The sequence below is a fragment of the Stylophora pistillata genome, chromosome 11, assembly GCF_964205215.1.
Source record: "Stylophora pistillata chromosome 11, jaStyPist1.2, whole genome shotgun sequence".
NCBI classification, from domain to species: Eukaryota; Metazoa; Cnidaria; class Anthozoa; order Scleractinia; family Pocilloporidae; genus Stylophora; species Stylophora pistillata.
In genome coordinates, this window is record NC_142529.1 from 2266434 (window position 1) to 2291136 (window position 24703).

Genomic DNA, 24703 nt, shown 5'->3' on the forward strand with positions numbered 1-24703 from the left:
TAAAAGTTTAGGTTCTCTGTCATAAACCATGACCGCTTTAACTTCAGTTAACAGCAGACAGAGTGGTTTTTCTGATTTAGTCTCTCAGTTTTGCACTAGAACATCAAAGTTGACGGTTTTATTATAAGTTCAGGTTCTCTGTTATAAACTATGACCGCTATAACTTCAGTTTGCAGACAAAGTCATTACAGAAAAGAAGAATAATTAAACCAAGACATGTGCTTACAGCAAGCTTCCAAGCACCTCAAGGGAAACGTTTTGTTAAGGAATGAAATATTTACACTAACACTACATAACTACATCCGAGGAAATAAACCTGCAAAAAATAGCAAGTAACAGTGGAGTTGTGAAAGGGAATACAAACAAACATGGCCCTAACTCACTTAACATGACCCTGATAGACTTAACCTCAGATAACTCATTTCAGTTAGGCGACACAAACTTACAAAATAACCCACAATTAACTGGGCGATTTGTGCCCATGGCGGAAACTAGTCACAGTGGACAATAAGAAAACAAACAAATAAATGAAAACATTAGATATTCCCGGACAAATACTTGAAAAATTATTGGTGCTACAGGCGTTTTGAAACAGGTAAACCTTCAGTAATTCTGCACTCTGAAGGATGTTGGATACAATTTGTTTCTTAAACACTCCGCAAGGATGTCCTCGTGCCACCAAACAAAACCCGTATTTGTTCCTTCGATAACCTCTGTGTTTTATAAGGACTAACTACAAATACATTTAAATGTTACTCAAACAGAAGCTCAAGTCCACCAGACGGATGATTACAGGATAAAAGGTCTTTTAGTGACCTTGTAGCTGAATTCCAATTGAGTTCTTTTATGGCTAAGGCTGTCAACCACTACAACGCCTTCTATAAGTAGAGTTCTCTCCAAAGTGACTGCATACGTTAACATCCACTACGAGCCAAGAGTGAGTGTTTTCATTAACGTTTCTTTTGTGAAGGAGAAGCAGCCATCTCTTGTGACGAGCCGGGGTAGTCTTCTCGATCAGAACCCTCCTGTTGAAGAACAAAGCGATGTTAATTGACATGCACGCGTTAAACGGCACTGTTGCAGCGTAAGTTACCCGATGGATATGCGAAGGGTGGTAAATATACTTGTTTTGTAAAGAGGGGGGGGGGGGGGTATGGAATTTATTAAGATATTCAAGTTGTAATAGTTGTTTCTCCTGCCAAAACTGGATTTTAACTGGGTTGTGTCCGAGCAAAAATAGGTTTGACCGGACAAGTTGACCGGCGTTAGGCGGAAAATTATCTCGAGTCTTGGGGACAATTTCCTACCATCTAAGTTTCCTTATGATATTTCAAGTAATAAGACTGCATTTCTAAAGTAGGCTTGGGAGGATAAACACACAACAAGAAGGAATATTCCCAAACGGAGCGTATACAGCTAACCCTTTCACTCGCATGAGTGACCAAGACAGAATTTCTCCCTACAATAACGACACAACCTCAAACAGACAAGTGATAAGAATAAAGAAAAATAAAAACGAGGAGAACTAATATCTTACAGGGTTCGTATACTTTTTCAGGCCAAAGATTCAAGGACTTCTCAAGGACTTTCCAGGACCCTACTTAGAAATTTCAAGGACTTTTTGTAATGACAATTTTACCTCAAAACCAAGAAAAATGTTTCTGTTAACATCTATGTTTTGGGTTTACCGATGGCGCAAAACAAAAGCAGATATTTTTCGATGTTGTTCAATAAAAAATCAAGGACTTTCAAGGACCCAAAACGAAATTCAAGGGTTTTCAGGGGTTTTAAAGACGCGTACGAACCCTGATCTTAACAGTTGTATAGCATACAGTACGGAGAATTACTATTGAGATCTCCGGAGTAAAAGGGTTATGGATTGGAAGACTACATAACGACTGAAAAACTGAAAATAAAAAACCCGAGAAAGATATCTGATTAAAACCAAAGCAAAATACACTTCACTCACCCCTTCACTACTATAACCTTTCTCCGAAGGCGGGTACGATTCAATTTCGTTGTCGCTCGGTTCCTGTCGAATTCGTGGCGGACGACCTCGGCGCTTTTTCTTCTGCGGAAGTTATATGAAACACGAGAAAGGGTCATTTCAGAGCACCTTTCTTTTTCTATATGAAATTTCAGAGATTGTAAAAGAAGAGAAGGCTTCAGGATTGCAAGGCAGGCCTCGATAGTATTCACGAAACTTCAAAGTAAATAAAATAAATCTGAACTTACAACGCCACCGAGTTCAACCTTGGCTTTTTCCACAGACTGCTTGCCGAGTTTAATGCGCATCTTTAAGGATGATTGGCTGCTCCCTCCTAAAGTAATCACAGACAATGACACACGAGAAAGGGAGGGTTAAGGAAAGTGTTTAAGACCACGTCACTCATAACACCTAATGGTTATTGCCACTACCCACCCCACCCTCCGACGGGGAGAAGATGCTTCACTTCATGCTTCATGAAAGGAATGAGAAATGATGACTTGTTTCAAAAAAATCCTCCTCACCACAGAACCAGAGGGACAAGTATTAGAAAGCGTTAGGAGAGTTAATATTCTGACCTTCAATGTCTGATCCTACAGACTCTGCCTCTTCACCATCCTGAAAAAGAAAAAAAAAACAAACAAACATTGGCAAAGAAAAATTGTATTTATCAGCAAGGTAGAACACACTATCTATTAGCTTGGTAGAGGGCTTCCCGATGGAGTTTCTTAGAACAAAATCAAATCAGTCAACAGCCAACCATAACGAAAATAGATCATCATTACGGAGCCAATAAGAAGTCACGAAATACAGAGTAACACAAGCCAAGGTCTGTTTGTCTCTTTGCTTGGGTGGCAACATTCTAGACAGTCCGCAAGCACACAAAGGCACAGGGTACATGTAGCTACGAATATGTTAGCACTCTACTAACTCATGCCCATCTTACAATTCTGCATCTCGCCCACATCTAGCAGAAGATACTGTATTTCTTACCGAATCATTACCGTCGTCTTCTTCCTCCCCTTCACTAGCTTCTTTCTCACTTTCCACTTCCGGTTCCGCAGCAGACGAATGCGCCAGCTGTAAGTCCTCGCCACCCTGTATCTTTTGTCGAGCATGCGTGAAAATAGACTAGAACAAAAGAATGTATTACGCGTTAGGACTTACTATATCCATGAAAGAATCTTTCAATGTTTAAATTGACCGACTGGTTCAGTATTTTCTGCGCAAACTGTGGGGGGAAAGGGAATTCACAAGTTTGTAACAAGAAAAGAGATGTTTAGTTACACTGGTGATTTAAACTTCGTTAAAAAATCTTGCAACTCCTTGCAAAAGAAGAACGGGAAAAGAAAGTACTTCTCAAGGGCTTGCATTCGGGACATCAGAAAACACACACACTATTACTGACATACCTGCAGTTTGATGGAATCTTCATAGATCTGAAATTAAAAGAATTAGAAATATCGTTAGTATTACTATCCCCTGTGCGCAAAGGGCTGCGCAGCCGACGAGAAGTATGCGAGGTGTCCAGAACTGATTAGGAGTTATTAGTGCCAGACTCCCAGCAAACCCCTCCTCGACTCGTCTCCAATCTTCCCGCGGGCGGAGAAACGTGCGTCCGGAAACACTGATGATGAGGTCTGGTCGCAAGCTACTTAGTCGGTTGCGACATGTCTGGCATCTTAGTCAAAACGAAATAAATTTGCAAGAGTAATTCGGAGATTAAAACATACAATGGAGCCCTCAATGTTATACGTCTGAGCGTTCTTGCACATGAGAGTGAAATCTTCTTCCAAGTCATCCAAGGTGCGATACTTGTGCGAGTTGATTCTCTCCTGAAAAGCACATAACACAATAAATCAAATAAGAAATAAAGTAAATAAGCAAGACAATTATTCTTGTGAATTCCAAATAAAGCTTTACCACGAAGTATTCCTAAAGATTTCTAAAGTAGTTTTCTCCCTTGTATGAATTTACTTTGGTGGGTCACACGAAAAGAAACAGTGAGTTCCTCCTCGAATCTTTTTGGCCCAACACCGAAATAAACATCTCCCATCTCTTTCAAATGAAGCCAAGTGCAAAACCCTTCTTCAGGAAGAGAGTTTTCTGAACAAGAGAAAAACAGTACTGAGCCTTTTTTCATATCAATGACTTTGACCTTTCCCTCATTTTGAGACCAATGCTTTCGGTATCTCTGAAATGGTCTGTTAAACCAGTACAAGCATAAAACGGAAAGTATCTTACACGAATCTTTCTGATGTCCACAGGTTGCTTAATGATCTGATAGTAGTCTGGGAGTTCTTTGCGCGTGGGTAGAACCATGAAGATTTCGGCCAGGTTGCGAGACGTGGAACTGAGCACGACCAAAATAATACAATAGTAATTAGCATCTAATAGTCCATTTTACAGTTGCATGCTTGGTTGCCAAGCCTCTGAATGGGAGTGAGGCTAAGGGTGACCTTGTTCTGATACAAACCTTGCTGTTTTTCAAATGTAAATCACTTTGTTATCATGCTAATCAGATACTAGTCTCTATCACAACAAGGTCACCTTCAGCCTCACTCCAAATCAAAGGCTTGGCAACTAAGTACACAACTGTAAAATGGCCTATTTTTCCTTACAATATCACCCTTGAATCAAACGTTACGATCATGAACTTTTGATTGTTGAACAAATTCTCCTTGACAGTACCTTAGTAAATGTATAGAGAAGAGTATGGAGAATATGCATACTGACGTTAGGGTGTGGAGGGTTCATCAGCAGAACACTCGGTATTTGACAGAGCTGAATAATGAAATGCTACGTCCGAGGGCATGCGGTCAACAAAGCGGACTGAAGTGTCCAAGGTCTAAAATTTGGCGAAATTAGCGGAAAATAACAAGGGCTGACTTTTAAAACCGAGGAACTCTGTTTTCGTCGAAGGCACTTTCCTATTTCCAGAGTTTTTAAGGAGAAATTTAATTTCTAAAAATTTCTAGGGGGTGTACCAAGTTTTTGGAGGTTGCTCTGTAAAAGAAAAGTGGCAAGGAAAGCGACGCCTCGAAGCAACAGAATAGGAAATCAACCATGCGAATGACTCAAAATCCGTGTTTCCGCGGCAAAACCTGGCGCACGCGTATACGTTATTCAGCTCTGTCTCGGCATCTAGCATCAGATTATCTCCTACTTACTCATCCACGTATCTCACAATGTACTTCATCAGTTTCTTCATCTGCTTTGTTAGCTCCGGGGGATTGGGTGCAAGTTTAACTGTAGAGAGACAAAACGACTGTAAGTTGCAAACTGTAGGGACACTTTCTGTGTTAGAGGTAAAAAGGAATATCATACCAGCTGGTGGGCGTCCTCGCTTCTTCTTTACCTAACGAAGAAAAATAACATTGTGTTATCTTTTTTGAATTCCAATTAGTTGTGAGTGTAGCAGTTTTATGAGAAGCCCATATTGGGTGTTTGGAAACTGTATTTGGGTGTTTGGAAACTGTATAACTTATGTGTAACTTAACTTATGTGAAAAAGACATAAAAAGGAGGCCAAATTATATCATGAAACTTTTTGTAAAGTTTCCTTGCCTTTGGCACGTCGCCCTCTTCCCCAGGATCATGTTTTCGTTTCTTTGATAACTTTTTCACTTTTTGTTTTTCTTCCACCTCATCCAGCCTTCCGTCTTCTATGGCCTGAAGTTAAACAAATCAAACAATGCATTAATAAGTGCAGCCTTTACTGATAAGGTAAAAAGTCTGCCACTGTTGGCTTTCCTATAATATACAGTATCTGCAAGAGAGAATCTTCTCTTGGCATGTTTTGATTCTTTTCATTTGCTTTGATTACCTTCAGCCATTGTCTCTCTGTCAGATGCTCACAGTAAACAACATCTTTACGGACACGTGACCCACGGCCAAAAATCTTCTCGCTTTCCTCCTCCCAAGTTAAGCGTTCCACCTGTACAACAAAGAAATCAAGTACATGTACCAATGTGACAAATTTCAATTTTCCCACATTCAAAGACACCTCTACAATGAAGGTAAAAAATGTATTTCTGTGAAAATCATAACTTGTGTTCCAGAGTCTACTGTTGTCAAACACCACTCATCGAATTTCAATTTTCTGTTGGTGTCAGTGAGCCCCTGGGTTACTGTTGCACACATCGTACGCCTGACATGCACGAAGAACTACTGTCAGGTTCTAGCAGTGCGCTGAGAAACATTATTAAAACATATTTCATATATAATTTTAAGAGAACTTTGACACAATGAATTATCTCATAGCGATATTTTCCAAAGTAATCCGAGATTGCTTTACTCCGCTCAGTGATTGGTCCAGTATGGTGGCCGAGAACTGCCATTAAAAATATTCAAATTTATAGGAATTATTTTTGTTATTTTTGTTTTAATTTCGATTTATTTCTCATTTTTCTTTTTAAAATAAAAGCAAGTGAAAGTAAAATGTAAAATAGAAATAAAATGAAACCAAAGATAAATGAAATCAAATCAAAATTAAATACTACCCGGCCGAGGGCAGGAGACTGTGAGGAGATTGTGACTGTGGAGGAGATTGTTGGTGGGCAATTTACCAAGTACTTAAACAATACTGGTGATTGTTGTGTCGAGGAAACAGATGTTATGGGTCAGAGGGCTCAATGTCTAACCCATTTTTCTTATGAAAAGTCAGACAAAAAACTCGTACTGCTAGACATACAAGGATGGGGGTATGAATTATTCGACCCAGAAATTGCTTCTCATGAACTTTTTGATGGTAGTGCATTCTGGGTTTGTTTGGCAGCCCTCGACCATGTGGCAGCATTCTGCAACGTACAACTTTTTTTTTTCCGACCGCGAAGAAAAAAAAAAAAAAAAAAAAAAAAAAAAAACCTAGTGGCAGCGCTCGGCCGGGTAGTATTCAATTTTGATTTGATTTCACTTATCTTTGGTTTCATTTTATTTCTATTTTACATTTTACTTTCAGTTGCTTTTATTTTAAAAAGGAAAATGAGAAATAAATAGAAATTAAAACAAAAATAACAAAAATAATTCCTATAAATTTGAATATTTTTAATGGCAGTTCTCGGCCACCATAGTCCAGAAAACTCTTACCACTCTCTTGACCAATCAGGTGCAAAACCAAAACCAATCGCGACTTGGTCGCTCGCGTTTTCCCGCGCTTTAGGCAGTATACTTGTTTTTACTCTCAGTTCTGATTGACTCTTAAGGGTATTTTCCTTCCTCACGATTGGCCGTTCTGATTACCTTGGTTTTACGTCACTTCATCGAAAAGCCCACTGTTGAGACATCAAAGTACTCATAACGTTTCTACACAGCTCTCACCTCAGCGTCATCTTTGACAATCCAGCGAGGCAGTTCATTCGTTTGCATCAGTCGAGGGCGCCGACGAATTGAACCTGCTTCCTGTTGAGACGAACAAAATAAAACGTGGCAAAGTGACAGTTACAGCTTGGTTAATTCAGAAAGCTCGTAATTGGGTGAAAAAAGATTCTGCTACTGCGGGGAAAGGGGAAAGGGGGAGAGGGGGAGAGGGGGAGGGAGGGGAGGAGAAGATACTAAACTCCGCAAGTAGAATTGGATCTCGTCATGCAAAATGTGGTGCGTGGCGAGACAAAACAACAACTGTGAAGGAGATAACTAGGGTAGTCCTGGTGTAAAGTACACTTGAGTGATCCACACATGAATGAGTTTATACTGTCATTGAACGCAGCGTCTATCCTAATCACACAAAACAAGGCTAACATTTGCATGTAGACTGTTCAATCAAGACTTCGGCACACTAATGATTCAGTCACTTCAACGATGTCGTGCGGTGTTATGTATCCCCTTCTACGTTATTGTTCACTTTCACTGTTTCGCACTGCTCCATGTAACGTTATCTCAACAAGAACTCCAAACTCTTTGGGCCTATTTGGATCTACTTATTCATTTTGACAAAAGTGAGCCCTTAAAAGTTATTATTTATTCCCATGCAAAATCACGGCCAAGATAATAAACAACAGGAGTTACTTACTCTGACTTCTTGTCTTCGCCTTTCTATGTCCATACGCTGTACGATACGAACATGAAAAAACAAAAAAAAACAAAAAAAAAAACAAAAAAAAAACAGAGAAATCAACACCCATGTTAACTCTTTCACTCCCAAGATCTCATTTGTAATTCTCCTTACTGTCTGTCATACAATTCTTATGATGTTAGTTCAGAGAATTTAGTATTCAATCAACTAACAATCGCCTTGTTGTTATTCCTCTTTATTCTCATCTCTTGTTTGCTCGGTATTGTATTGAAATTGTAAGAAGAAATTCTGCCCCGTTCGCGCATGAAGTGTGAAACAAACTGGTCCTACCTGATACAACTCAAATTCGTCTTCTGTTCTAGCAATCATTTGATTGATGGTTTCATCATCTGGCACTTCGCTTTCCTCCTGTAATTTCAAATAACATCAATGATTCTGAGCTTTGGTTCATTGGTAAGGGAAGGAGGAGAGGAGCGGATTGCTTTTGATTGTATGCTCTAATGTACGAGATGTTCGTGATTGCCGTAATTGTTCCAGATGACCACCACATGTAAAAGCTAACAATACAAATATCAGCTAATCGCTTTTAAATTCTGGGAAAAACGCCAAAATCTGATTAGTTTTTGTGGAGCTCCTCATACTTTTTCTTGTCTTTGCGGCCTGCTGATTTCGTCGCCTAGCAGTGAAGTCTAAGAAACAGAAATAAAATGCGATGTGAATTCAATTCCAAACTTGCTTTGTTGTATTGTGTTGCTACTAGAACAAATTCATAATTATTTATAACAAAAGCTAGTTGAATTCCGCAGTTCTCTAATGCCACTCCTCTTTCCGGTTTGGCAAACAAAGCCAATTCCACGTCAAGGCAATTCAGCTGGGGCAACTGTTCTTGTTATAAAGCATGAACATACAGGACATGTACAATACCTCATCCTCGTCATTCTCGGTGTCTAGAATGGCCATCAAAAAAGCTCTTCGTTCACTTGATGTGGAGTTCTGATTAAACATGCCAGCTTGGATAACCTATGCAAAAACAACACAAAAAGCACTTATATATATCCAATTTATTTCTGATGTTACTCTGTGGTCGAAACGATTATGCCAAAGAGAGATGTTTTGCTGAACATGTTCCTGGCGCAGAAATCCAAAACCAGCCAGGCAGGCCCATTGTTCACTTCCCAACCAACTGACCAGCAGAGAACTCACTTGGGTGCCAGCTAATAATACATAAAATTTTGTGTTGATTGGAAAACTAACCTTTTCATCAACATTGAGCTTATATCTCGCTGCAGCAAGGATCTTCTCCTCAACACTGTTCACTGTCATGAGCCTTAGAACACGAACTTCATTCTTTTGGCCAATACGATGTGCACGATCCTGAGCTTGGAGATCCTAGAGTCACAAAGTGTCCAACAGTTCAAAAGTCATTCATTACAATTTCTTGATGACAAAGAGAGGAGTAAAATGATTGGCCAGATATTTTCAAAAAACTAAAACCAACGATAGTACATTTTATTCTAATCCTTCCACCAGATCTTTCTTGTTGGTAGCACAATGACTGAACACGACACGGCATTTTTGCAACTTTTAGGCTAAATCCAGGCGAATGCGCTGGGTAAGTCACACGCGAGGGAAGGAGCACACAAAATTCACGCACGCAGCTCCCCCTCTCGTGCGTGATTCACCCTTCACGCATGCCTAGCAGTTACGTATGCTCGACTGAAAAGCGAAAAATTTATCCCTGTTCTACTGGTGTGTCACAAACCAGCCAATTACGCACAAAAATGATTAGATCCGAATAATCTACAGAGACTTTTGATTTTATTGAAAAAGGTACTTGTAATTTCAGCAGTGACAGACCTGATGTGGGTTCCAGTCACTGTCAAAAATCACCACTGTGTCGGCAGCTTGTAAGTTCAGTCCCAGTCCTCCTGCCCGTGTGCTCAGCAAGAAAATGAAGTAAGGGGAGTCCTTGGCATTGAACAGGGACAACAACTGACCTCTGTCCTCACTTTTAGTTGTACCATCCAAGCGGAGGTAGGGGAATCCTTAACAAGAAATTCAGAGAATAATGTTGAACATAACATACAAGATCTAAATAGGGGGAGCAGGGACGGCACAGTGGTGAGAGCACTCGCCTCCCACCACTGTGGCCCGGGTTCGATTTCCGGACCTGGCATCACATGTGGGTTGAGTTTATTGTTGGTTCTCGTCCTTGCTCTGAGGGTTTTTCTCCAGGTCCTCCGGTTTTCCTCCCTCCGCAAAAACCAACATTCCAACTTCCAATTCAATCTGGAAACAGTGGACAAGAAGAGCCACCCAGTGGAATGTCCATTGCTAAATTATTATTATTTATTATTATTATTTCTTTATTATTATATATGTTGCACTCTTCTCCAAGGTATGCCATACATTTACTAAACTTTTAACACTGAGTTTGTAACAAGTCAAACTACAGCTGTATTTCTTCTCGTTAATTTTTATTTTCTTCTCGTGGCTTTTCTGCTTAGCAATGTAGTGATGTTCAAAGGAAATTAAGCAGTGGAATATTGTGGTTCTTTTAAAATAAAGTTGACTTTTCCTCTAACAGACTAGCATCACTTTTCACCATACACTTAAACTACAGGTACAGGTACCTTTCCAGTTAAAATAATCCTCAAGAATTGTCATCAGCTGAGTCATTTGGGAAAACAACAACACCCTGGGAGAGAGCAATATAAGTGATATAATTAAAAATGAAATTAAAAATTAACTTGCTACTTGCAAACAGCACATAAAGCTCTACAATGGCAGAGATCTCTTCTTACACCATACAATGTCTACCCAGCAAACATTTACAATATTTCAAAACTGTGAAAGAGTAAAATTGTCTTTTCCACAACACAAAGTACAACTGAACACCTGAAACTTGGATGAAATTTGTGAATAAAGAACTTAAGGGGAACAGGTTGGAGTGGGGGGGGGGGAGGAAAGGAAAGAAGGAAAGGACAAGGGGGAGTGGGGTAGGTGGGAAGGTATGTTTACTTTCTCTCATAGCAGGATAAAGCCAAAACATATAGATCATATCATGAGTATGATGTATATTAATCACAAACTAAAAATAGAAACTACAAAAGAAATTTACCTGTGGTTTTTTCTCTTGAGCTTTGGCAAAATTCTGTCCAGAAGATCAAACTTGCCAGACACTCTTACTACATCAGGACTGTTAGAACAGAGGAACAGCTTCAGCAAAACATTGTCAACTAGATACTTCAGTTAACAGTTTAAAGTGAAAGGAATTGAATGGAAAAAGGAAAGTACTCAAGAAATAATTACCCTTGAACAATTCCACTAGGGAAGCCAAGATGTTCTGCCATGGATTCCTGCAGAAATAAAAATCAATGAGAAAGAAATTTAAGGAGATATAAGACAAAGTCAACAAACGTTGCCCCACAATTAGAGAAGAGTTATGTGTAACTGAGCTCAATCTTTAAACCCTAAGAGTGACCAACATGTAATTTCTTCCAACAGTAATACAGCTGAATCATCTATTAAGGATCAAGAGAATAAAGGAGATTATCACCATTGAAGCTTTGATTGAAAACGTATAGAGATGAGTATGGAAAATATCAACACTAATGGGTGTTAAGGGTTATAGAATTTCTTCAGAGGTAAATCTGAGTAAATACAAAGTACCAGTATGGCAGACACATGCTTACCTCAATATGCTGGAAGAGGAAAGGATGATTACAAATCTTTCTCAGCTGCATGATAGTGTTCATCAGAGTCTTGGTTCCTCCCCGACCCTACCACGATTACATGAACAAAAACACCCACGTCAGCAAGGCTTTACAGTCCAACACATGGATGCCAGCTTTACAATAATACGATATTCCCCAAAGGAAATATTCCAGGTTCTAGCACTAAACCCACTCAAAGCACTATGTAACTATTGAGGGTTTACTATAGCTCTGGGTTGGAATCAATGTAGCACACTTTGTACACCAATGATTCAAGAACATGGGTTACATGTTGCTCTCTCATGGTTGAAACAGTGTGCTAATGAACTTTGAATAAAGTTACTCTTAACTTTTAGGAAACAACATATTACTTCATTAATGAAAATGCTCATTTTTGTTCCTTGTTTACTTTCTACATGTACATACTGTACAATCTAGCACTTACACTAGTTTTGTTTTGACAACTTAATCTGTTGATATCAACTGAAAAGATTGTTGTAGACTCAACTACATTTATAAATCCTACAGTTTAGTGTGTATTTAATTTATGCTATCCTTCCTGATGAATCTTCTATACTAACTAAGGCCTGAGTGCAGCAGTTCTCCCCAATAACCAAAAGTAACACAAAAAAGAAAAGACACAGACCTTTTTGTCCTTCTCTGATCCATCTGTTAACAGTACTCCTGCTTTGTGCATATGATTATAAAGAATACGCTGAAGTGATGACATGTCACATTTGACTACATATTCCACCTTGTTAAGGGGACAAAAAACATTACGGTATGTTAGGCTAGGAAAGGTTAACTCCAACACATTTTTTAACAAAACCAATAGAACACATCTTGGATTGCGAAATAGGGACCTTAAGCAACCACGACAGCGATGGCAATGAGGATGTGGAAAAACAAGAGATCTAATTGACAGAACAATAGCTCAGCACTTGTGTTTTGAAACTTTGTACATTTCTTAGCCGTCCTATACAAAATAATGTGAAATCGTCAAAATTTGCGTCGTCTGCAAACCGAAACCGCGACGGCAAATTATTTTAATTTTCATTTGGAACTCAACGCTACTCTTATACATTATGCTGAAGTTGAGCTGTAGTGCCATATGAGACAGTAAGCTCCTGCAGCCATGTTTGAAATTCTAACTAAGAGTAGAAATTCATCTTTTAATCGGAGTCTTCCTTGGCATTGCCATCCTGACTGCTTAAGGTCCCTAATACTTTGTTCTCACTACCTGCTATAATTTTCTTATCAGTTTAGCTCTGACAATTAACATTGTATGTGAATCAAACGAATATTCCTTGTTGATGTTTATGTTTCTGCTCATCAAGTCCCGCATCTGACAATGTATTAAAAATTTAAGAAGAAATTCCTTACAGACACTTTTTGGAAGTGGAAAGGCTAAAATAAAGAAACAGCAAGTATTTTCATTCCTCATATATTGGATGTGAAACCATCAGCAAAAAATTAATGTTTCAAATCTTGTTTGATTTTTCCTGTTGGTGCCATTTACATGAATGTACCTTTTCCGGTAGTTGTGATTCTACTTCTTTCTTCAGACGACGCAATAAGAATGGTCTCAAAACCTGTTGAAAACAAATTGAAAGCAGTTTGTTTGATTTTGGGTGACACTATTTCTACAAGTATCTCTTGCAAAAAAAGGTTTTACTCGAGTGTTCATTGGCAGTGTAGACAAGAGAATTCTCTGTTCAAATTTTGAACTTCTGAGCTATTATTCACTTGAATGTGGAGAATAATCATGCTTACATTCTTAACTAAATCCTGTTTAAAGGATGGTCGATTTTACATTCCAAGTTAACAACTCACCTTATGCAAACGGCGAATAATCAGAAGTGTTTCTTCACCATTAAGCTCAACCTACGTTCAAAACAAACACAAAGGTGTAAATTAAAGCAATGTACACAGATATATGTACATACAAATGATGAGTTCCAAAATAATGGAAAACAAGGAGAAAGTCTGAGAATTGCTGTAAATGATGTATTTACCTTTTCACCAGTCATTGCAAAAGGTGCATTGAACCATTGTTCAAAAGTGCTGCAAGACTTGAAGATTGTTGGAAGTAGGAAATTCAATAATGCCCATAGCTCTGGCAGACGGTTCTAAAGTTTATGAAAAAGATACAGAGCAATTAAGGATTTAGCAAAACAGACAAAAATAACATAAGCTCAAAAGGGCTCACTTCCTAAAACATAACATTAATTTTCTTCTACTTTGTTTGCACATTCATATCAATAAAAATCAGGACTGATTATATAGGAGTACAAGTATAATTTTGACTAATATTTGTTGTACATGTGCAATCGTGTTCCAGGTTCTACTATCAAACCCCACTCATCAAGATGTAATCTTTAATGGTGTTAGCGAAATCCTGGTTTAATTTTGCACACCTCCGACACCTGACAAACATGTTAGTTTCCTGACAGGCTTTGAAAAGTGCGCACTGGAACTTACTACGTAACGTGTATCTACACATTTGAGATAGTGCAAACATTTAAGAACAGCATTAATAAATAAAAGCAGCTAGCAAATCCTGTAATACATACATTTTTGTATGAGTGGTATATATATTTGTGCATACAAGTAAGCGATGACAGTGGTCAGGAAAAACAGACCTTGCTGATAAACAGAGATGCTACAGCTGAGGGTTTAAAGTGGCTTGAACTAATAAAAGCAAAGTGACAGACCTGTAAAGGAGTCCCAGTTAACAGTACTCTGTGAGGGGCGGCATAATGTGTGTTTAAGATCTGGGTCAATTTACAGTGATGGTTTTTCATTCTGTGGCCCTCATCCACCACCATATATCTCCAGCGCACCTGATTTTGAACAAAATAATTTCATGAGTAAAGTCCATTGCCATGATACCTTTGCAAGAGCATCTGGGGTGACATTAGAGGAGTTTGTCTTTTCACCACATACAACACAAAAGAACTTGTTAATTTTTTTTTCCATTCAAGGCCACACAATAAAAAAAACTAATCACTTACAGGATAAAAAGATGAGCTCAAAATGCATCCCCAAATTTTAAGACACTTTCAGCTAACACTTTTGACTGAAAGGAAAGTAACCGAGATCTTAACACTCAACAGAATGTAGCCCACCTTTGAGAGGACTGACTTGTCTTTCATCACGTACTCATAAGTAGTAAGTACAACATTGAACTTTCCTCCTCTGATTTGAGATGCAGCTGAACGGCGCATGTTGGGTGAACCCTGCAAGAAAACAGTAGCTGATTGATTAGCCACCTGGCACACTCAGGTTGAAGACCGCTGGACTGTCATGCAGGAGTTTGTGGGTTCAAGCCCCAAACTGGACCAACAGTTGGTTAACCAGATGTTTTTGAGAAATCTAGTCTCACCTTGTAGCTTACAACAATAATTGAAGGTGTCCATTTCTCAAATTCCAACAACCAGTTTGAGAGTGTCCTGTAGAATGCATATGTATACAACAACAGAGATCAGTAAAAATAATACAAAACAAAAACACTTTTCAAGATTCTGCAGCAAACTGTACTTACGAGAGAGGAACAATGACAAGGAAAGGTCCATTGAGCTTTTTTACTTCAATTAGGTAAGCAAACAAAGCAATGGTCTGAATAGTCTTTCCAAGACCCATCTCATCAGCAAGGATGCCATTCAAAGCATTATTGTGCAATGAGACCAGCCATTCAAGACCTCGCATCTGAAAAGAAGGCAACATTTACAAAAATCAAATTAGGCCACAACAATTAACTAAAATTTTTATTTCTTGCAATCAAAGTAGAGCAGTGACACTATGATATCTGAACTCCATCAAGTACCACGTACACACATATATATCACATACATGAATATTTACTTGCATGTTAGGAGTATGTTACATTTTAATCATTTGGAAATCACCGATTTGCTCAGCCCCACTAGCCTGTGTGCTGTAAACACCACTGAGGGTAGACAGTAATTTTTTTATTTTTTTTACAATATTAAGATTATGATAAACACTAAGTTCTCAGAGCCAACACTTAAGTAAAAATGTATGTTGAATTCGATAAAGAATTTGACTGTAGTCTAAATGAATATGTATATATATCTATATATATATTTAGTACAATTTCAGAGCTGAGCAAAGAGTTTCCAGCAATCTGATTGGTCGAGCAGTTCCTTATATGACGCTATATAAACCGCTCCACGTGGTTTATATAAAATGTTACAATAAAACGTTAATAAATGTTACTAAAATGTTATGATTTTAGAAATTTCTCTGTTGTTCAGCTCTGAAATTATACTAAAACAATTATTTGCCTCAGGTTTGGTGAATATTGTTGAATAATCCCCTCGACTTCGTCTCGGGCATTACTCGACGATATTCACCTCACCTTCGGCGAATAGTTGTTAAATATGAAAAACACAAAAAGCTTTAAAACATTGTTTCATGTTGTTGGATTATTTTTATTAAAAAAAACATACCTGATATTCTTTAAGTTTTCCACCAATTAGAATAGTTGGCTGTTCAGTGATGTCCTCCTGAAAGCTATGTGCAATTCGATAATACTGACGACTTTCCAGAACAGTTGGATCATCAGCTCTGAAAGCAACAGAACTCTGAAGTTAAGGGTGATGATGAACTTTGATGATGAACTTTATTCATGTGTCAATTATAAAATAGCAGTAATAAAACCACTAAGTAAGGACACAACAAGATAATATAGATGAAATAATAAATAACTAAATATTAATATACGATTAAATAGCATAAAATATACGAATAAATAGCATAAAATTTGTCGTCAGCAGAATTAGGCTAGGGAAAATTGGGGGGGGGGGGGGAATAGTCTGAGCCTAAATAAGATATAACTAAGAATCATGCACTGCAAAGACATGTGGGAGGGGGGGGGGAAATAGTCTGAGACTAATTAAGATATAACTAAGAATCATGCACAGGGTACAGGTGTTACAAAATACAATTCTCATTTTGGAAGAGTCACCTTGAACAGCACTGACATCAAAAGTGCCAGCTGCTTACTGGTATCATCGTTATGTACATTGTCGACTGACTTTGCAAAGATGTTACCACTTTGAATGCCTCAAAAGTTTTGACTAAATTCATAAAGATCCATGTAAAATTTGGTAACAAATTTGGCAACAGATTAAGTTATGATCTATGGTCACACTTCAAGGACAAAAGACCAAGACAACATTATCTTTAAGTAAAAAAATTTACAGTGAAGTGCATAGAGGCAATCAGTCTATCACTACTCTTATCAAAACCCTGCGTTTAGTACTCACTCTTCCTCAACATCTTCTTCATCCTTGCCATACTCTTCTCTCTTCTTTTCTTTCTCAGTTTTCTTTTCATCAGCTTCTTTATCAGCCTCTTCATCACCTTCTGCATCTTCAACTGATCCTTCTTCTTCTTCTTCATCATCAGATTCCTGTTCTTGACGAGGTGCCACCTGATATCTAGTAAACAAATGTAGAGAAAGTTGATGGAGATTTAAAATTCTTTAGAATCAGATAGAGTGTCAACATCTAATATCTCTCCCATAACTTCATGCTTTCCTTCTTTGGGAAAAGAAGATACCTGTGTCGTTCTTTGTTTGGAGGGCACTTTACACTGTAGACAGAATTTTGGAACACCTGTTTCAACAATACTTGTAATTTTGGCCATAGGTGTATAAGCATCTCAGTTCATCCACTTCCCCTTTCTTTCCCTACATTATGTTGCACTTCCACAATCAATACAAAAGATACTCTTCAAGGGGGGTCAGGATTTTTAAGCTGTAGAACTACTTGTAAAAATAAAAAGCTTTTGAATATTCCAAGCACCCACTTCCCACTTCTGCTGTATGCAAATTAAAATACTTCCATTACAGAGTGTTGATTAAGCAGTATTTAGTAGAGAATAACCTCTTGTCCCTTTGTCGTATTTTACAGCCACTAGATTTAAAATGAAAACCTTGCATACCCTGGATGACTTTCCAGCCATGAGTCTAGATTGTCAGCAATGGGGGCATCATCACCTTTAAGCACCATACCAGTCTCTGTGTCAACCACTGGCACATGCCTGTTACCCTCCGGTGTCTCGTCATCATCATAGTCAGACTTTCTCCTTTTCCTGTTTTCCTTCATTTGTTTCTTTCTTTGTTCTCTCTTGTGTTGTTGTACCATCTTTGTAAGACTGGCCACATACTCATCAGTCTGTCCCAGGAGGTATGCCAAACGTTTGTCTTTCTTCTGGTCAATCAGTTTTCTGTAGCCTTCTTCATCTTCAGCCTGTAGTCACAACAAAATAAGATGTACTCTGTACATTATCTATTATATGATGAGCTGAATTATGTATACATTGTGATTGGTTGTTTACTTAGGATAAAATGGAGGACAGATGCATAGATAATGTTGTCATTGATACATTTTTGTGTCTTTAATATGAAAACCAGACAGATTCTGTGTTTCTGTGCATCTGTTCAGTAACAGATCAAAGATGAGGTTGAAATCTGATGGGAACAAGAGTAGCACACTCAGTTGCACCTTGCACACCACTTTTTTGTTCTTATCACATTTTGATGTCATCGCTTAAATATTACTGACCAAGCATACAGCAACATGGAATCTATCTATTACTATAAGCACAACCATGTCAATAAAACAGTAAAAATAACTTTTTACCAAGTTTGCCACTGAATATGAAAAAAGAATTGTTTAATAACTTTGGCAATTCAATCTAGTTTGAAATGAGTTCAATTTAAAATTCCACTTAAACTACCCCATCTATACCAGACTCATTATGTCATGTTTCAAATCAAACATTACATAATTCATGCTACAAAATGTGCTGTGATGCTGGCATCTAAAACAGACCACAAAAAAACATACCATAAGCCTTCTCATTCTCTCTTTCTCAATTCTCTCCTCCTCCTTCTTCTTCTCTCTGTCTGTAATGGAGTGATAGCTCATCACAGCTCTATTAAGCTTCACCACCTTGGATTGGATGGAACGATGATATTCTCTGAAATCACGAGCATGCTGCAATATTGTGTTGAGGTACTCCTGATGTTTCTGTCTACGTTTGCGTTCTTGTTCCATCTTCTGCTGCTTTTCAAGTTTCTCTGTAATCCTGAAGGACAAGAAGTTTCAAAATATGGTTTTATCACGGGGAAAAAAATGCACTTCCTTAACAGAAACTAATAAAGACTGATTGTAGACACCACAATAGAGCATTATTCTGAGTTTTTACAAGTAATAATTATTGATTCAGCAAAGTCAGTCTTGTGTTATCTAAACTCAACATGAACAATTCAGTATGGAAATCTTTTAACTGCTTGAAGTAAGTTTACAAACATCTCTTTCACAGTGCCTCCAATTCATAATTTTAAGTCTTTATGTACATACATGTCCTCCTGTCATACTTGTACTTCTGATCATTCAGTACTTACATTTCCTATATTATTTCTTGTCACTTTAGAGAATACCACAACATCAATAAAAATTTCTGCTTTAGAGCATACCTTGCTTCACGCAGGGACTGCTTCTTGCTTCGTTTGTATGCCTTTGAATTAAGAGCTGTCTCCAGTGTAGTGTCTCTTCTTGTGCAGGCCACAACTTCTGCTCTTAACTAATCACAAAAAGAATATATTGATTCACTAAAACCTTCTGTTAAACCTTTACAATCCAAGAGTCTTGATTGTAGTTTCTTTTTAAAGTATTACCAATAAATTAAACATTAAAAATAAAGGAAATGATTCAAGTCTAGAGAAACAGTGGTCGCCATCTTCACGTGTTGTAGCTAGTAGCTATTAGAAACGCTAAAAAGCAACACTTTCCTCCACAAAACATTACAATATTCTCGTAAACAAACCTGTTTCTGGAAGTTAAGCAGCCTGAGTGCTCTTAATTCAATCATGGCTTTCATTCGTAGATCATCAGGAATACTCCCTGGAAGACCTTCCAGATCTCTGATACGCTGTACAATACGGGCCTGGATTCTGAACAAATAATGCAAGGAGGAAGCACAAAGAAACACTATTGTGGGTGACACTTCAGTAAAGTAAAAACAACTTACACTGCACAAGCTAGCTGTACCAGAGTTACAATGCATGTTAAAAATGTGAATGAAAATTCAAATTATTGTGGTCAGTATAATGGTGGCAAAAGAATGTTAATTTTCAAATCCACTCTCAATAAGTGACTAGTAAGGTTACACAAATTTACACAGCTATAAGGAATAACCCTGATAAAAAATACAAAGTTCTCTGAGAGACAATTACTTCCAAAAAAAATATATGCTGGAGAACTACTAATCAAATCTCGTAAAAGTTTATACAAACAACACATTTATACATATCCAGTGTACCTCTCCATGTCACTGATATGAAAATCTACCATAAATATTACATGTACAAATTATGTAAGTTAAAAAAAATTCCAGAAAAAGATTTTTTATAAAAAAAAAGGCTTGAAACTATTATCAGTATCATTATTTACTCACTGGGTTTTCTTATGAGTTTCGAGGAAAAGGGTGTAGCTTAATGTAAGTAGAAACTATTTTGGATATATCAACAAAGTTGAAGTGGTAAATTGGCCACCGTAACAATTACAAAAGCTGACGTTTCAAGCGTTAGCCCTTCATCGGAGCGAAAGACGAAGGGCTCCGATGAAGGACTAACGCTCGAAACGTCAGATGAAGGGCTAACACTCGAAACGTCAGCTTTTGTAATCGTTATGGTGGCCAATTTACCACTTCAACTTTGTTGATATATCCAAATTATTTCGTTACTCCCACCGACGCAGCCCCAAACAGTTTCTTTCGAAACTATCAGCCTTTATTCATAAGTAGAAATTAGACTGTTGTCAATGTTGTGTTGCCAATCAAATTTTTCATCTGACAGAACATCCCAGCCAAGGGAGAGTCAATGCCTTGATTAGGTGGCAGAACCCTCTGATGGCTTCATGTGTAACTCCACATTAGTTAATACAAGAGCTGGGAGTAGTCATACCTGTTTTCTCTTTCTTTCAGAATAGTAACAGGATCAAGTCCAACAGGTTTAGCCACTGGTGCCAAGCGAGGCTTACTAGGCATCTGTATCCCTCCTTGAGTGGTCCCTGGGGTCTGTACCTTGCGCTGCTGCTGTTGTTGTTGCTGCTGTTGCTGTGCAAGTGCTTGCCGCTGCTGCTCTTTGAGCTTATGCTGCTGTGTTGCTGCTGCAATAGCACTGGCAGCAGCACCTTTGGCTGCCTCCCATGATGCAGGAGTTGTTGACTGGCTGGTTCCTGTTGCCTGTTTACTCTGTAGCTGTTGAGCTGGTTATAGAAGGTAAAATTATGAATTAATGTTCAAGTCCCCTAATATGACTCAAACCCCAGCCAATTCAGATGTTCAACCAACTAAGCCACGACAGAGAATCTGTGGACAAGCCAGACCATAAAGCAGGCTAAGTAGAAGGTCTTCATTAACCTTTTAACTCCCATGAGTGATCAAAGCATAATTTCTCCCAACAATATCAATACAAAGTCAAGCAGGCAAGTGATGAGAATAAAACAAAAATATTGATTTGTATAGGTAATCACATGATTTCGAGTGCAATTTGCAAATAAATAAGTAAATTTTTTCAAAGACTAACAAAATTGCATGAGCCCGTAGGGCGAGTGCAATTTGTGGTCTTTGAAAAAATTTACAAGTGCTTATTTATTCCATATTGCACAAGAAAAACATGTGATTATCTATTAGTAATATACATGAAAAAATATGAGGTAGCTTCTCATAACTATGCAGAAGAAGAGCACGCGCATCACATGCAAAAATAATTTATTCAAACCGTGCAAGTGACATTGACCTTCACATTGACCTTCACATTGACCTTCACATTGACCTTCACATTGACATTGACCAATCATTCTGACCAATCAGAACGTCTGTTTTGTTTCTTTCTTTGCACTGAATTAACTCTCTTCTGCACTGAATTAACTGAAAACTGCATTCATCTTAACCAATCAGAACTGAGAAATTTTTTCATGTATTTAAGGGGATTATCAGTTGATCCTATACAGGGCTCAACACTAATGGTAGCCAACTAGCCACAGACTTGTAGAAATTCAGTTTTGGCTAGTGGTTTTCGATTTCCAAACTGAAATTGTTATAACATCTAAGTTGTAACTAGCCACTTGGCTAGTAAGTTGAAAAGTGAGTGTCGAGCCCTGCCTTTACCAAGTTCTCTGAACTAACATAGAAGAGTTACTCATAAAAGCATAAAGTAACAAGAGAATTTAAAACATATCCTCTTTCTGTCCAAATAAAAGACAGCTCAGGAAAGTGAACTTTAGCTAGAGAATTCTTCTTAACAGCCAGAGAATTCTTCCATTACTGACACCTGATGAACACCTATCCCTGCACTACTTTGTAATAGATTCACGTCTGACAAGTGTCCTCTACAACGCTACAAGCTTAGAAAACTTGAAGGCCTCCTGAATGGAAAATATGGTAGAGTAATCATGAAGATGGCAAATCTTCAGCTTAGTGGTAGAAGAAAGATTTCAAACATTTATTGCAAGCATATGATTAGGAAAACTCGAGTCTCTATGAGGACTTGAAACTTGCCTGATTTATTTTTTTGATCACTTTGTTAAAAAAGAAAAAATTTAACTACAAATGCCAAATGTTTACACACTTAGCGGAACACACATATAGTTCCATGTAATTACACTATAAGTTAGCACCCTACCAGCTGTCATTCCAGGGACATTATATGCTGTCTGGTTTGGAACAGGAACAGCAGGAGATGTCGCAGAGCTCCCTGCACCAATATTTGCCTGGCTGTGAGGTGCTGACTGATTTCCAGGTTGATTCTGAGTCCTTGAGGGTAACTGACTTGACTGAGGTGGAACACCACTACTAGGGATACCTGACCCTGCTGGTTTTGCAGAAGGTGACTTGCCTTGAATAGCAATGCGTATATGTTCTGGAAGAGGTTGACTACGAGCTAAGAGTTTGTAGGCCATGATCTGCGCTCTGAGCTGTAACAATTGCGGAGAGGAGAAACTGTGAGCTTTTTGTGAGGCTTGAGACAACAAATTGGGAGCTGGGGAATTTCTTGTTTGCATATCTCCCCCCACTCCAGTCCCTGGTGGTATATTTCCCAAACCCATTGACATGGAAGGAGGAGGAAGTTGAAGACCATGGCCAGCATCTTGCATGTCAACAGAAGCAGGTTTTGCTCTAAGCAATGACATCAACTGTGCATAGCGTGGATCTGATTCCATTCCTCTCTCTTGCATAGTTTGCAATGCCTGAGAATAAGACATATTGTTAAAACATGTGCCACTAAAATGCAATTAAGGTAACAGTAGAAATAAAACAGATTTTGTCTGCTGAAGATGATCAAAACAAAGATGTAGGTACATTTCTTTTTCAATGGAGCTTGCTTTTAAGATTTTGTATAAAGTACCATACTTGATATAAAATTAGGGTGTTCTTATATTATCTGATATTTTTAATAAACCATAACTACCTCTATGTCTTTGTTGACAAACATGCCAAAAAAAGTTGAAAAATAACCAAGAATTTCAACCTCACATTTATAATGAGACCAAATTTTTAGTCACCTTTTCCAGCCTTTGCATGTTCTCAGGAGTGTACTGAAATCCTGCTATGGAAGCCATCTTTTTGGTCAAAGTTTCCTGACAGTCACAATAAATATAATCACTAAATACAGTCCTTACTTTTCATTCAATTAATTTATCTACAGGTACTGTCAAATGAGAATGGCATACTGAAGCAAATTAAAATTGTACATGGTAAACACAATAACACCAACAAAAGGAATTCTTAAAAAAACATTTTAATTTAATGCCCTAACGTTACATGTCGTTAAAGAGTTCCTGTTTTGTCCTGAAGGTCAATTGATCGTATGTATAAAAAAAAGAACAGACAAAATATCAATTTCGACATTCTCAAAACGATGCAAACATGCGGTGAGCAAACAAGCGGTATCCTTCGTGATCTAGTTTGTGGTTTAATTTCCTTCCGATCTGTACCAGTACTGATAGAGATGTGAGCTCGTTTCTCACAAGGATAATCAACCAAACGTAATTGAAACAAATCTTATTCATCGTTCCTTAGATAGGAGACCACGATTCAACTTGATCTGATCTGACTAAAACAGAATCGATTTGCAAATTTCAAATGAATTACACCAACCTTTTCTGCGAACAAAAGGTGATCGAAACATACAAATCTAATAAAAAACATTCGCATTTCATTCTGTTTAAGAGATGTTTCGGTCAGCTGACGTAAAACGAACTAAGTTTTCCAGACATACACACCGCATACAGCGTATCGCGTACGGCCACAGTCACTATTTGTGCATTGACAAACAAACCTACACTTTATCACAGACATTAGCGGAACAAAAAAGTAAAATGAAACGTATTATTTAAGACTAAACGTTTTTGAAGGTTAAATTAGTCCATACCTGGTGAAACAGAGCTGATTTTGTCAAAAAACAGTCCTCACCTACCGATCATGAAGTCTCCGCCATGGTGCTTTGTCTGGAGAGCGCATGTACACTAGCCTCGTCTTGAAGAATTAAAACAGGGCCAAACAACTCCTTACCCCACCCTAGCCACTACTTATTTTAACGTTGAAATTTCGAATGTCGCCTCTTTCTAGGTACCTTCAGAGTATTTTCAGTCTTTTTGGAAAGTTTATTTGGGTTGCATTCACCTAAACCCAAACTTCCGTTACCTAATTATGCTGAAACGTTCATTAGTGAGCAATGTAAGAAAACAATAGTAAAGAGATGTGAATTAAGTTTCCTTTTCTGCAAGAAAACCGGCTTACACATTTTATTTTATAGCCATTCTTATCTGAAAATTTCAAACTTCGAGAAAACATCGATACCGTAGACCTTAAAATCCCGTTAAAACCTCGGGACTTCTTCACTACTGTTTCCGTAAAGATATATTCATTGGCATTCAGTTCTTAACTGAAG

The 24703-nt window shown here is 38.0% G+C and overlaps 1 protein-coding gene across 2 annotated transcripts; it reads right to left on the reverse strand.

Moving 5' to 3' along the window:
* Positions 1-103: 103 nt before the first annotated feature.
* Positions 104-24278, reverse strand: LOC111340010 (SWI/SNF-related matrix-associated actin-dependent regulator of chromatin subfamily A member 4). Of its 2 annotated transcripts, XM_022946769.2 has the most exons (41): positions 24185-24278; positions 23316-23390; positions 22436-23000; positions 20714-21017; positions 19576-19702; positions 19226-19332; positions 18594-18834; positions 17686-17993; positions 17007-17180; positions 16188-16305; positions 15260-15423; positions 15101-15167; positions 14844-14954; positions 14430-14558; positions 13731-13844; positions 13549-13599; positions 13245-13307; positions 12362-12469; positions 11695-11781; positions 11312-11358; positions 11121-11198; positions 10633-10697; positions 9857-10044; positions 9254-9388; positions 8924-9019; positions 8641-8688; positions 8330-8407; positions 7997-8032; positions 7306-7386; positions 5813-5923; positions 5554-5658; positions 5315-5345; positions 5158-5236; positions 4232-4340; positions 3721-3822; positions 3400-3426; positions 2981-3118; positions 2566-2605; positions 2236-2321; positions 1970-2071; positions 104-1025 (listed from the first exon to the last, which is right to left on the reverse strand). In XM_022946769.2, exons 2-41 carry the CDS (start codon positions 23370-23372, stop codon positions 951-953), a joined length of 4752 nt encoding a protein of 1583 aa, XP_022802504.2. In that variant the 5' UTR covers positions 23373-23390; positions 24185-24278; the 3' UTR covers positions 104-950. The 2 variants fall into 2 exon arrangements, with proteins under 2 accessions (XP_022802504.2, XP_022802506.2); XM_022946771.2 differs by lacking the exon at positions 8641-8688.
* Between the last annotated feature and the right edge of the window lie 425 nt (positions 24279-24703).